The sequence below is a fragment of the Cherax quadricarinatus genome, chromosome 41 (assembly GCF_038502225.1).
Source record: "Cherax quadricarinatus isolate ZL_2023a chromosome 41, ASM3850222v1, whole genome shotgun sequence".
Classification (NCBI taxonomy): domain Eukaryota; kingdom Metazoa; phylum Arthropoda; class Malacostraca; order Decapoda; family Parastacidae; genus Cherax; species Cherax quadricarinatus.
In genome coordinates this window covers 19,754,572-19,768,395 of record NC_091332.1, presented here as the reverse complement: position 1 = coordinate 19,768,395, position 13,824 = coordinate 19,754,572, and the positions used below count along the sequence as shown (strand labels likewise).

Genomic DNA, 13,824 nt, shown 5'->3' with positions numbered 1-13,824 from the left:
CATATTTTTCTCATACATAAAATATAAACACAATGGCTCTCTACCTGAGGAAACAATAAGGCTACCGAACACTCCAGCAAACTGGAAGAACATGAAGAAAATGCCGAAGAACTTTGTTATGATGACATCACTGTTCTCGCCCACAATACTGGCGTATCTCAGCGCAACCTACAACAAGGAAGAGCCAATTATACATCTCCACAACACTGGGGCATTTTGAGACAGATCCAATGATATGTCTACATCAAACTTTCATAGTGCTCCATAATTTTCAACGTTTCAGTGGAAAAATAATTTCACTGGATTGTGTTTCACGAGGAAAAAAACATGATTACAATCTGCGTCATCTACAGAAGATAACAAAATTAAATATTTAATATGACAGTCAAAACCCCATGTTTAGTCCTATATAAAGCAATAAATAATTTGTTACCACAAAACTACAAAAGAAAAGGGACAGTGCAAATATTTTAAACTGATGAAGTTGAAGATATACTGTCATTAATTCCAGGTTTAAATTTATTATTCAAGTGACTTACCCATCAAGCAAACCCAACTTTTGCATGTATTAAAATAATTTTAAAAACATCAGCCGTAAACTGTGACCATATAATGTAAAATTATAGCAACGGTACAGAATTAATTATCTTTATAAAAATTATAAATCACATACAATAGGTAATTTAATCCCCGAATTTGTCTGCTCTGGCCACACCTTGGTTAAGTAAATGCACTTGGAGGCCCAGAGTGGGGCAGCCCCCAAACCCAGGATGAAGGCTGTAGGCACGAGAGTGTAGATCTGTGGGTAGAACTGAGCTGCGATGTAGGAGGAGTAGCAGAGTATGGAGAGTGCCAGTGTGTACTTCTCCTTTAACAACGACAGCAGCCACGACGGCAAGAAGCAACAGGAGAAGACGAAAGCACCATAAAGAACAGTCATTGCGGCTGTTCCATCAGTCCTGCAAAATCAGCAGATTATGACAGTGTGTTTCTACTTACTGAGTTGTACACACCAAGTTGTGTTTGAGGGACAGAATCTCAGCTCCTGGCCCCACCTCTTCAACTACAATAGTTAGCTTTGTTGTTCCTGGCCTCGTGGGACGTAACACACCTACCCTTGAAACTGTGTATTGAGTTTGCCTCTACCACTCCCTCACTTAGCTCATTTAACTTATTTACTGCCCTAAGACTGAAAAAGTATTTTCTAACATACCAATGGCTTATCTGTGTCTTTACCTTCTATCTGTCATTCCTTGCTCGAATGTCTCGTAATTCCAAAAAATTGTCCATTATTCTCATTCAAATTCTCTGAGTATCTTGTATGTCGTAATCATATCTACCGAGGGTCAACTTCTTTAACCTCTCTACGTAATTCAGTCACTTCAGCTCTGGGACAAGTCATATTTCAAACCTCTGGACTTTTTCGAGATTTCATACATGGGACCTCCATGATGGGGCTGTGCACTCTGTGTACTTTTCTATATGTATTTGCCTATATGTAGTTGCAGGGGGTCGAGTCTCAGCTCCTGAACTCGCCTTTTCGCTGGCCGGTATTGAGTTCACTCTCTTCTGGCTTCAAGAGCCTTTTTGTACTACTTTTTTTAACAATGTATAGATTCTACTGCTACCACTTCACTGTTCAGGTCGTTCCTCTTCCTGAACACTCTAAGGCTGAAAAACTACTTCCCAACATCCCTGTGAATTATCTGCATTTCCAACTTCCAGCTGTGCCCTCCTGTACCTACTTCTCGTCTCTCGAACAATCTGCCCTTATCAGTACAGTATATGTGGATGTTTTAGTAACTGTTTTCCATAGGCACTTGTCAGTAGACACTAGACTTTCGTGTGTGTGTGTGTGTGTGTGTGTGTGTGTGTGTGTGTGTGTGTGTGTGTGTGTGTGTGTGTGTGTGTGTGTGTGTGTGTGTGTGTGTGTGTGTGTGTGTGTGTGTGTGTGTGTGTGTGTGTGTGTGTGTATACTCATCAATTTGTGATGAACATTCTGTTTAAGTATATGAAGGGGTTAAGTATGTGCAGCAGTAATAGTAGAGTTTGTGCTTCAGCTGAGATAGTCGTGGAAGTGTAACTGCCACAGTGACTCATCATACTACCTGGGTAGTACCTCAACTGGACCAAAATCGTAACTACCTATCTAACTGCCTATTTACCTATCTGGGCAATATCTCCAATGAATACTTGTTTCTACCTACCTACTTACCTACCTGGGTAGTATTTCAAATGAAGACTTGATACTTGGGTTAACCTTATTCTCACTCCCTCTTTATTTTCCTCTTCTTTTCTTAACATTCTCCCCTCAAGGAAGGTTCCTTCATGTTGTTGATGGGCTTCCATAACATAGCTGAACCACTTGCCAAGAAACTTCTTCATCGCTATCCCACACAAGAGCATAGGAATGGAAGAACACTGCAGAAGGTCTGCTCACGAAATTATCCAATCTCCCTTCCAAGCTACCCAAGATTTAAGACTCTATAACCCCACTCGGTACATCATCAGATGCAGCATTCTCCACCTGACCACAGCATTCTGAACCTGACTATAAATACTCGCGTACCTTCCACCCCAGGTAGATCTGTTTGTAACTTGAAAAAGCCCACTGTGTGGCGAAACGTTGTCAATAAAGAATCACATTATACTGCATATGTGTTTATATTGTTATTGAAGTTAGCTGGCGCAGTGGCTAACGCGACGGTCTCAAGTTTTGAGACTCTCTGACCGCGGGTTTAAGTCCCACCCGTGGTATAGTTTATAAGCAGTCAAGTTTTCCTATTAATAAAACCGGGTTAAAACTGTGTAAGTAGTTATATATTTGCAATAAACTATTTGCAATTACACGATCAGAACTGTTACTCGTGGTGTCCATTCTTCTCTAATTATTTCATCATATATATACATAATAAGATGACAGTAAACATGTGATACCACAATATGCAAAAAAAAAAAAAAAAAAAAAAAATACACAGTGAGAAAATAGTGAAATTCCAAGAGCTTTCACAATATCGCTTTGAATTTCAAAATGTTTTTGTCAGTGGTTATTTTGTAAGTGTGTATATATATATATATATATATCTATATATATATATATATATATATATATATATATATATATATGTATATGTATGTATATATATGTATATATATATATATATATGTATATGTATGTATATATATGTATATATATATATATATATATATGTATATGTATGTATATATATGTATATATATATATATATATATATATATATATATATATATATATATATATATGTCGTGCCGAATATGTAAAACTGGTCAATTAGCAAGAACTCATTTAAAATTAAGTCCTTTCTAAAAATTTCTCTTATACGTTTAAAGATATATTTTTTTCATTAATGTTGATGTAGAAATTTATAATTTTGCACCAAAAGTAACTTAGAAAACTTACCTAACCTTATTATAACAAGCGCAATTTATTTTAGCCTAACCCAACTAAATATATTTTAAATTTGTTTACAATAATTTAATACTAAACAAACACAGTGAAATATATTTTTTTCGTTAGGTTCAGAATGATTTTGGCGAAATTATTGCATACACAAATTTTCGCTTGTCCTATATGGCAGAATGAGCGTTGCTATTTAAGCCAAGATCGCAAGTTCTGCCTATTCGGCACGACATATATATATATATATGTCGTGCCGAATAGGCAGAACTTGCGATCTTGTCTTAAATAGCAACGCTCATCTTGCCATATAGGACAAGCGAAAATTTGTGTATGCAATAATTTCGCCAAAATCTTTCTGAACCTAACGAAAAAAATATATTTCACTGTGTTTGTTTAGTGTTAAATTACTGTAAACAAATCTAAAATATATTTAGTTGGGTTAGGGCAAAAATAAATTGTTCTTGTTATAATAAGGTTAGGTAAGTTTTCTAAGATTCTTTTGCTGCAAAATTAAAATTTTTTACTTTAACATTAATGAAAAAGATATATCTTTAAACGCATAAGAGAAAATTTTAGAAAGGATTTAATTTTAAATGAGTTCTTGTTAATTGACCAGTTTTACATATTCGACACGACATATATATATATATATATATATATATATATATATATATATGTCGTGCCGAATATGTAAAACTTGTCAATTAGCAAGAACTCATTTAAAATTAAGTACTTTCTAAAATTTTCTTTTATGCGTTTAAAGATACATTTTTTTCGTTAATGTTGATGTATAAATTTATAATTTTGTATCAAAAGGAACTTAGAAAACTTACCTAACCTTTTTGTAACAAGCGGAATTTATTTTAGCCCAACCTAACTAAATATATTTTAGATTTGTTTACGATAATTTAATACTAAACAAGCACAGTGAAATATACTTTTTTTCGTTAGGTTCAGAATGATTTTGGCGAAATTATTACATTCACAAATTTTCACATGTCCTATATGGCAAGATGAGCGTTGCTATTTAAGCCAAGATAGCAAGTTCTGCCTATTCGGCACGACATATATATATATATATATATATATATATATATATATATATATATATATATATATATATATATATATATATATATATATATATATATATATATATATATATAAATATATATATATATATATATATATATATATATATATATATATATATATATATATATATATATATATATATATATATATATATATATATATATATACATAGAAAAGAGTAAGGTGATGAGGGTATCAAATGATTTAGATAAAGAAAAATTGGATATCAAATTGGGGAGGAGGAGTATGGAAGAATTGAATGTTTTCAGATACTTGGGAGTTGACGTGTCGGCGGATGGATTTATGAAGGATGAGGTTAATCATATAATTAATGAGGGAAAAATGGTGAGTGGTGCGTTGAGGTATATGTGGAGTCAAAAAACGTTATCTATGGAGGGAAAGAAGGGAATGTATGAAAGTATAGTAGTACCAACACTCTTATATGGATGTGAAGCTTGGGTGGTAAATGCAGCAGCGAGGAGACGGTTGGAGGCAGTGGAGATGTCCTGTCTAAGGGCAATGTGTGGTGTAAATATTATGCAGAAAATTCGGAGAGTGGAAATTAGGAAAAGGTGTGGAGTTAATAAAAGCATTAGTCAGAGGGCAGAAGAGGGTTTGTTGAGGTGGTTTGGTCATTTAGAGAGAATGGATCAAAGTAGAATGACATGGAAAGCATATAAATCTATAGGGGAAAGAAAGAGGGGTAGGGGTCGTCCTCGATAGGGTTGGCTAGAGGGGGTAAAGGAGGTTTTGTGGGCGAGGGGCTTGGACTTCCAGCAAGCGTGCATGAGCGTGTTAGATACGAGTGAATGGAGACGAATGATACTTGGGACCTGACGATCTGTTGGAGTGTGAGCAGGGTAATATTTAGCGAAGGGATTCAGGGAAACCGGTTATTTTCATATAGTCGGACTTGAGTCCTGGAAATGGGAAGTACAATGCCTGCACTTTAAAGGAGGGGTTTGGGATATTGGCAGTTTGGAGGGATATGTTGTGTATCTTTATACGTACATGCTTCTAAACTGTTGTATTCTGAGCACCTCTGCAAAAGCAGTGATAATGTGTGAGTGTGGTGAAAGTGTTGAATGATGATGAAAGTATTTTCTTTTTGGGGATTTTTTTTCTTTTTTGGGTCACCCTGCCTCGGTGGGAGACGACCGACTTGTTCAAAAAAAAAATTATATATACATACATATATATACATTATATATATATATATATATATATATAATATATATATATATATATATATGTATATATATATATATATATATATATATTTATATATATATATATACACAGTTTTAATAAGACGTACTTTAGCATTCTTTAAAGAAACACATGTCTGAAGCTGGTGACGATCGATTACTGTACTTCACTCACTTATTAATGGAAGACTGGAGATTAGCCATTGAACCGAAGCTAGTGAAGAGTAAGGTGAAAGCAATGGAGATGATGACGATGTTCTTCATGATCAAAAACTTCTCTTGTTTCTCCTCCGGTGTGAGGTCCTTCTCGGAGGACTTGCCAGCCTCCCCGACTACTTGTTTCTTAACGTTACCTTCTGTAAAAGAATATTTTCCTTTACAATTTACTGTTTAATTACAGAAACTAGGCAAATGAGGCAGGTACAGATATATGACATGCGACTTAACCGCTCGACATTTTTCAATTCATATTGACTTAAAGAAACTCTACTTAGATCGAAACATCGCATAAATAGACTTTTTTTGTATATGTGTGTATGTTTCTTCACATACTTACGCCCTTCAGTCAAAACCTCCTCAGGTTAGCCACTTAAGTAGCATTTAGGAAAAAGAACATGTAATATGATTGCCTTCAATTTCTAATTCCTGTATGACTGCAAATGCATGTGTAAGTATTTATCATCCGACACTTCAGGGGTAAACAGCTCCTCCGGTGAAAACACGATTCTGTGTAGTCACTGCGAAAGAGAAGTATTTAGGAGAAAAAATGGTAGAAGTGTGTCTGCAAACATCAACAAACACAAATATACATTCAACATGGACAACCTGAATAACTCAAGCATTGTTCACGAGAACACAGAGGGGCATGTTATAGATTGGGTTGATATACAGATAATTATTATGGTGCCAAAGCTCAGCAGACATCAATATTTGGAAGCCTCTCTGATTGTTTTAATAAAATAGAAAGTTACACAAAAAAGTAGTCACAATGTCACCATGGAAGCAGACACAATCATGGAACATACATCGTCTTGCTCACCATCGGATTTAGCCATCAGGTGATGTGCCACTACCACTCTGGGGCCCTCCTGATCATCTAAGAATTTGTTTCAAACTCACATTTGCATTATAGAAGTACCATAATTGAACTTCGAATCATTTCCTGTGTTTTTTGCCATCTATTTCTCGGTAACACATGTCGTTATTGCCTGTTCGAAATTTTGTGCATAATTATTGGTTTACTTACTGTGTTGGTCATCCTCCTCATCACTGAAGGCTGGGTTGTCCTCCCCTGACCTCTCATCTTTGGCCAAGTCGCACACTTCCATCTGCAATAAACAAGTCATTTAAAAAATGAATGTGTGGTGACCTGAATTAATTCATGAGCTTGTCAAAATGCAGCACATGAGCAGAGACGCCCTAACCCCGAGCAGATTGTTTTCTTGCTTCATTTCGCTGGTATACAGCATACTGACGTAGTTCTACGTCATGAGCTCAGCTCACTCACATAAGCTGTGAGCGGTAAATTTGGGCCTAGATATACGAGAATAGGTCTATGTGGTAAATGTGCCCCATATAAAAAAATCCTGTAGCACACAGTGCATAATGAGAAAAACAAAATTGCGACCATGTTTTTGGATTAAAGCAGCTAATTTGCAGTGTATTGTCATAGTTTTCCGGTTGTATTTGCGGTTTCTTAGTCTCATTGGAGAGAATGTTTCATGTTATAGAATTAAACATGACTTTGATTGGTTTCAGGAATGAAAATAACTTGAAACTGAGCTCAAAGTAGCGAAAATGGTAATTTTTTTCCGATGTTCAAGAGTAAACAAATCACATCACGCGTCCAGTACACGTCAACTGGTGGGTCTAAAGTGTGTTAATGAATGTACTGAATAAAAAATCAAAATGGAATTAATGTGTATAGCCTGGAAACGTAATAAATGAATATAGAAAATGTTATTATAGTGCTTTAACGTCTGTATTGTTAATTCTTGAGCTTATTTTGAAAATGAAATATTTTGAAATTTGTGTGAAATTTGCCAAATTACCAATTTCTGATCACTTTATTGGGTAGTTGAAATAGGTGATTAGGCAGTTTCTTGTGCTCAATCGATAAAATAGAAGACATTCTAGTGAAACAGCTAAGAATTTGGTCGGCTCGAACAATATAATTGGCCTAAAAGAGGAGTTAAATTGGGCAAAATCACCGATGCGTAAATATCGCTGACTCAGCAAAATTTGCGAAAGCGTAATTTCGTCAATTTTCTATCAATTTTCGTATTTTTTTTATTTTATAACCAGGCCTGTGGCCTGGTGGCTAAAGTTCTCGCTTCACACGGTGAGGGTCTGTGTTAGATTCCCAGTGCAGGTAGAAACATTTGGTGTGTTTCTTTACACCAGATGTCTATGTTCACCCATCAATAAAATGGGTACCTGGGAGTTAGCCGACTGGTGTGGGTCGCATCCTGGGACAATGACCTAATTTGCGTGAAATGCTCTGCATAACAAGGAGCTTTCCATATAGTAGTCTAGTATGTCATTGATGTCAGTAGGCCTGTTTACCTTGTACATGTACTTGTAGTAAATAAAGATATTATTATTATTATTATTATTATTATTATTATTATTATTATTATTATTATTATTATTATTATTATTATTATTATTATTATGTTAAATTTTTTTACCACAATTGACGATCATATTATCTAGTCTGGAAGACTCAGTCAAATGAGTTTCTCACTTATAGAAGTTGTAAAAGGGGTTGAGAAGGCGATTAAAGGGAAGGGGGGGTCAGAAAGGGAGTAAGCTGGTGGGGTGTTACCATGGTGCCAAGTCTTCACTCCGAAAGTCTTAATTGTAAGGCTAGTTTTGTTGTCAGGCTTTATTAATAAATATAATGCAAAGTCTTGAGTATAATTACATAGTTAAGTTGATCTAGGAATGTAAAATAAGTAGATCAGTATGTTTAAATTTTAAGCCAACTACAGTGGCACCCTTGTAAGCGAGAAGGCTGACCTTGCGGCCTGTGGCACCAGTGACACAAATATTCAGGGAGAAGAGAAATGAATCTCCCTCACCTCAATAATAATAATAATTATTATTTTTACAATTTATATATTTTTGTTATCTTAAGATCATAAGAACATAAGAAAGAAGGAACACTGCAACAGGCCTACTGACCCATGCGGAGCAGGTCCATGTCCCACTCCAGGATTAGCCCGATGACCCACCCCCCAGGATAAGCCCAATGACCCACCCAGTCTGGTCACCTCCACTAAAGAAAGGAGCACTGCACCAGACCCAGCAGCACAAGCTAGTCAGGTCCAACTCACACACACCCACAACCTCTCATGTATTTATCTAACCTATTTTTAAAACTATACAACGTTTTAGCCTCAATAACTGTACTCGGGAGTTTGTATAACTCATCCACAGCTCTACTACCAAACCAGTGCTTTCCAATATCCTTCCTGAATATGGATTTTTCCAACTTGAAACCATTGCTGCGAGTCCTTTCTTGGCTGAAAATTTTCAGCATGCTATTTATTTCCTCTTTATTTATTCCTGTTTTCCATTTATCCACCTCGATCATATATCCCCTAATTCTACGCCTTTCGAGAGAGTGCAGATTCAGGGCCCTCAGTCTATCCTCATAGGGAAGATTTCTAATACATGGGATCGTCTTTGTCATCCTCCTATGTACATTTTCCAGAGCATTTATATCCATTCTGTAATACGGTGGCCAGAACTGAGCAGCATAGTCTAAATGAGGCCTAACCAAGGATATATAGAGTTGAAGAACAACCTGAGGACTTCTAATATTTATACTTCTAGATATGAAGCCAAGAATTGTATTAGCTTTATTGCGAACACTAATGCACTGTTGTTTTGGTTTAAGATTACTGCTAACCAGATCTCCTAAATCCTTTTTGCAATCAGTAGTATTAAGATCTACATTATTTAGTATATATGTGGCATGGTTATTTACCTGTCCAACATTTAGAACTTTGCATTTGTCAATATTAAACTGCATCTGCCGCTTCTCCGACCACTGCATCAGTCTATTCAAATCATCCTGGAGTGCTCTAGTGTCCTCATTAGACTGTATTGGACAGCCTATTTTGGTGTCATAAGCAAATTTGCTTATGTCCCTATTTATTCCCTCTTCTATGTCTTTTATGTAAATTGTAAACAACAACGGGCCCAACACTTACCCATGAGGAACACCACTTGTGACGTGCCCCCATTCTGACTTCTCCCCATTTATGCAAAGTCTTTGCTGTCTATTTGTCAGCCATGCCTTTACACAGGAAAAAAAATTCTCCTCCTTTTCCGTGTGCCTTAAGTTTCCTCAATAGCCTCTGGTGTGGAACTCTATCGAAAGCCTTACTGAAGTCCAAAAACACGATATCATATTCATTACCATGATCTACCTCCTCAAACACCTTAGTGAAAAAAGTTAGTAAATTTGTAAGAGAGGCACGCCCCTCTGTAAAACCGTGTTGAGATTCATTAATCAATCTGTGCCTATCAAGACGGCTACAAATTGCTTCAGCAATTATTGATTTCATAAATTTTCCCACTATGGAGGTAAGGCTTATTGGTCTATAGTTTGAAGCTAAGAACCTGTCACCTGCCTTGTAAATAGGTATTACATTTGCCATTTTCCACTTATCAGGCACTATGCCAGTTTGTAGTGATATGTTGAAAAGATTAGCCAAAGGTATGCTAAGTTCCTCTTTACGTTCCTTTAACACCCTTGCAAACAGTTCATCAGGACCTGGGGATTTGTTAGGTTTTAGTTTCTCTATTTGTCTGAGGACCATGTCACTAGTTACTGCAGTCGTACATAGTTTATCATCCTGTTCTACATAATCTATTATTTCAGGAATATCACTAGTATTTTCCTGGATGAAAGCTGAGAGGAAGTAGGCATTGAGAATTCACTCATATCCTTATCACTGTCAGTGATCTGACCAGAGTTACTCTTAAGTGGGCCAATCTTGTCCCTAATCTTACTTCTGTATACCTGAAAGAATCCTTTTGGGTTAGTCTTTGAATCCCTTGCGACCTTAGCTTAATATATTACTTTTTCGCGTTTCTTATTCCTTTCCTTATTTCTCTCTTTAATTGAATATACTGATTTCTTAACTTCCCCTCTCCTCTTTTGATACGACTATATATGCCTCTCTTTTGACCAATGAGATGTGTTAATCTATTGTTCATCCATTTGGGATCATTTTTGTTAGATCTAATTTTCATCCTCGGAACAAAAGTTGTCTGGGCAGCTAGAACTATGCTCTGAAAAACTTCATATTGGAAACCAAGATCACCTACCTGACCCATAATCAGGACATCCCAATTTAGCCCACCAAGGTAATTTTTCAGTCCCATGAAGTCAGCCAAGCGAAAATCTGGGACAGAGATTTGACTGCAGTTATCTGGGTAATTCCATGATATATAGAAACTAAGTGATTTGTGATCACTTTCCCCAAGCTCATCATTAACCTCAAGATTATTAATTAGTGAATCTTTGTTGGCAAGAACCAAGTCAAGCAGATTGTTTCCTCTAGTTGGTTCTGTCACTACCTGTTCTAAAAAGCAATCATGAACCGTATCAAGAAAGTCACTGGTCTCAAGATTTCCTGTCATATTGTTCCAATCAATTTGTCTAAAATTAAAATCTCCCATTATCGCATCATTTTCATATCTAGATGCCTTATGAATTTCGACCCATAACAGCTTACTGCGCTCCCTATCAAGGTTTGGGGGGCTATAATTCACACCCTAAATTAATTTGTCACATCCCTCGAAAAACTGTAACCAAACAGATTCTGTGTTCGATATGTTCAATGATGTTCAATGAGGACAAATTCCAACTACTCCGTTATGGAAAACTGGAGGAGATAATAACTAGAACAGAGTATACTACTGACTCCGGCCATACAATAGAGCGGAAAAATAATGTAAGGGACCTGGGAGTAGTAATGTCTGAGGATCTCACTTTCAAGGATCACAACAGTGCCACGATCGCACGTGCAAAGAAAATGATAGGATGGATAATGAGAACTTTCAAACGAGAGATGCCAAGCCCATGATGATCCTTTTCAAATCACTTGTTCTCTCTAGGCTGGAATACTGCTGTACATTAACATCTCCATTCAAAGCAGGTGAAATCGCAGATCTAGAGAGTGTACAGAGATCCTTTACTGCACGTATAAGTTCTGTCAAGCACCTTAACTACTGGGAACGCTTGGAAGCACTTGACTTGTACTCGTTGGAACGCAGGAGGGAGAGATATATCATAATCTACACTTGGAAAATCTTGGAAGGAATGGTCCCAAATCTGCACACAGAAATCACTCCCTACGAAAGTAAAAGACTGGGCAGGCGATGCAAAATGCCGCCAATAAAAAGTAGGGGCGCCATTGGTACACTAAGAGAAAACACCATAAGTGTCCAGGGCCCAAAACTGTTCAACAGCCTCCCATCAAGCATTAGGGGAATTGCCAATAAACCCCTGGCTGCCTTCAAGAGAGAGCTGGACAGATACCTAAAGTCAGTGCCGGATCAGCCGGGCTGTGGCTCGTACGTTGGACTGCGTGCGGCCAGCAGTAACAGCCTAGTTGATCAGGCCCTGATCCATCGGGAGGCCTGGTCATGGACCGGGCCGCGGGGGCGTTGATCCCCGGAATAACCTCCAGGTAACCTCCAGATATTTCTAATCTTATATGATGTCTAAGACAACAATTTAAACTTTCTCTGACACACATCACCATTCCACCACCCTTCCTGTTGACTCTATCAGTGTGGAATAGTTTATAGCCCTGTTACCAAGCACCATGGCTTGTTGCAGTGTTTTAGAATCTCAGGTTCAAGTGTTGAAGAAGGAGTTTCTACTTCTTCAGGAGGAAAATAGGAGGCTGAAGCTTCGCATAGATGACTTTGGGAGCGAGTGTGGAAAGGATTTAGCTGATAAGAAAGGAATGGTCGCCAGCAGTGATAGTGGCAGCCGCTTTAAGTGGCAAGTGGTTCACAGTTCAGGAAGAAGGAAGATGAGAAGAGTTAATAGAGAAGATGTGAAGGCAGGAAATCGATTCTCTGTTCTCCAAGACGAGTGTACTTCAGTGGTTAGTGAGGTTGAAGATACCACTGATTCCCCTGCTAATCAAGGTAAGAATATTTTAATAGAAGGCGATTCTCAGGTAAGATATATGGACTTTGCATTTTGTAACAGAGACAGAAAGGTCAGACAGAGAGTGTGCCTTCCTGGAGCTGGTGTTGGTGACATAGTCAGCAGGTTGGATAATATTATGGCAGGTAATGGGAACAAGCCCATTATCTGTCTTAGTGCTGGGGGTAATGTTATTGGGAGGGGCAGCAGAGAGGAACTGCTAGATAAGTACAGGTTAGCCATAGAAGTAAACCAAACCATACCCCGGCCGGGATGGTAGTTAGGTCTAAGGGAGGAATCCCAGTCATATATAGCATCTTGCCTAGAAAGAGAGTGGGCAATGAATGGATGTCTAGGGTAATTGGTATAAATTGCTGGCTAGACAGGTACTGCAAGAAACTTGCAATCCCATTCATTGATAACTGGGACCTATCCTTTGGCAAACGTGATATGTATGCAAGGGATGGGGTTCATCTCTCTGGGGATTGAGTGGTTGCATTAGCCAATTCAGTTGAGAGGGTAATTGATGACTTGTCTAGGAATTTAAACTGATAGATTATAGAGGTATGGGTGTTTGTGGGAAACAATCAGGCTGCAGCATTAGGGTTAAAAACAGCAGTTATTACCGGGATACCTCAGGGATATGTTTAAAAGACAATATACAAAATAAAGTTGCTAGTAATGGCAAATCAATTGATCGACAAACAAAGAGAGATAGTAGAGGGCAACGAGTGACTAGCTCCCTTAAGGTTTACTATACAAATAGTAGGAGTATAAGAAATAAGATAGATGAGCTAAGATTACTTGCAAGTGTACGTAATATAGATATTATTGGTATAACAGAGACCTGGTTCAACCTGAAAGATAGAGAAATGCCTTCCGAATGCAACATACAGGGTTAT

The 13,824-nt window shown here is 37.3% G+C and overlaps 1 protein-coding gene across 1 annotated transcript in view; it reads right to left on the bottom strand.

The window, feature by feature from the left end:
* LOC128695981 (protein unc-93 homolog A-like) overlaps positions 1–9,995 on the bottom strand; it is a 30,129-nt gene extending 20,134 nt beyond the window's left edge. The window contains exons 1-5 of the mRNA XM_070092821.1: positions 9,963–9,995; positions 6,989–7,070; positions 5,918–6,098; positions 716–959; positions 45–168 (exon numbers count right to left, since the gene is read on the bottom strand). Coding sequence (XP_069948922.1) covers positions 45–168; positions 716–959; positions 5,918–6,098; positions 6,989–7,070; positions 9,963–9,995 — 664 coding nt within the window. The remainder of the gene's footprint in view (positions 1–44; positions 169–715; positions 960–5,917; positions 6,099–6,988; positions 7,071–9,962) is intronic.
* Between the last annotated feature and the right edge of the window lie 3,829 nt (positions 9,996–13,824).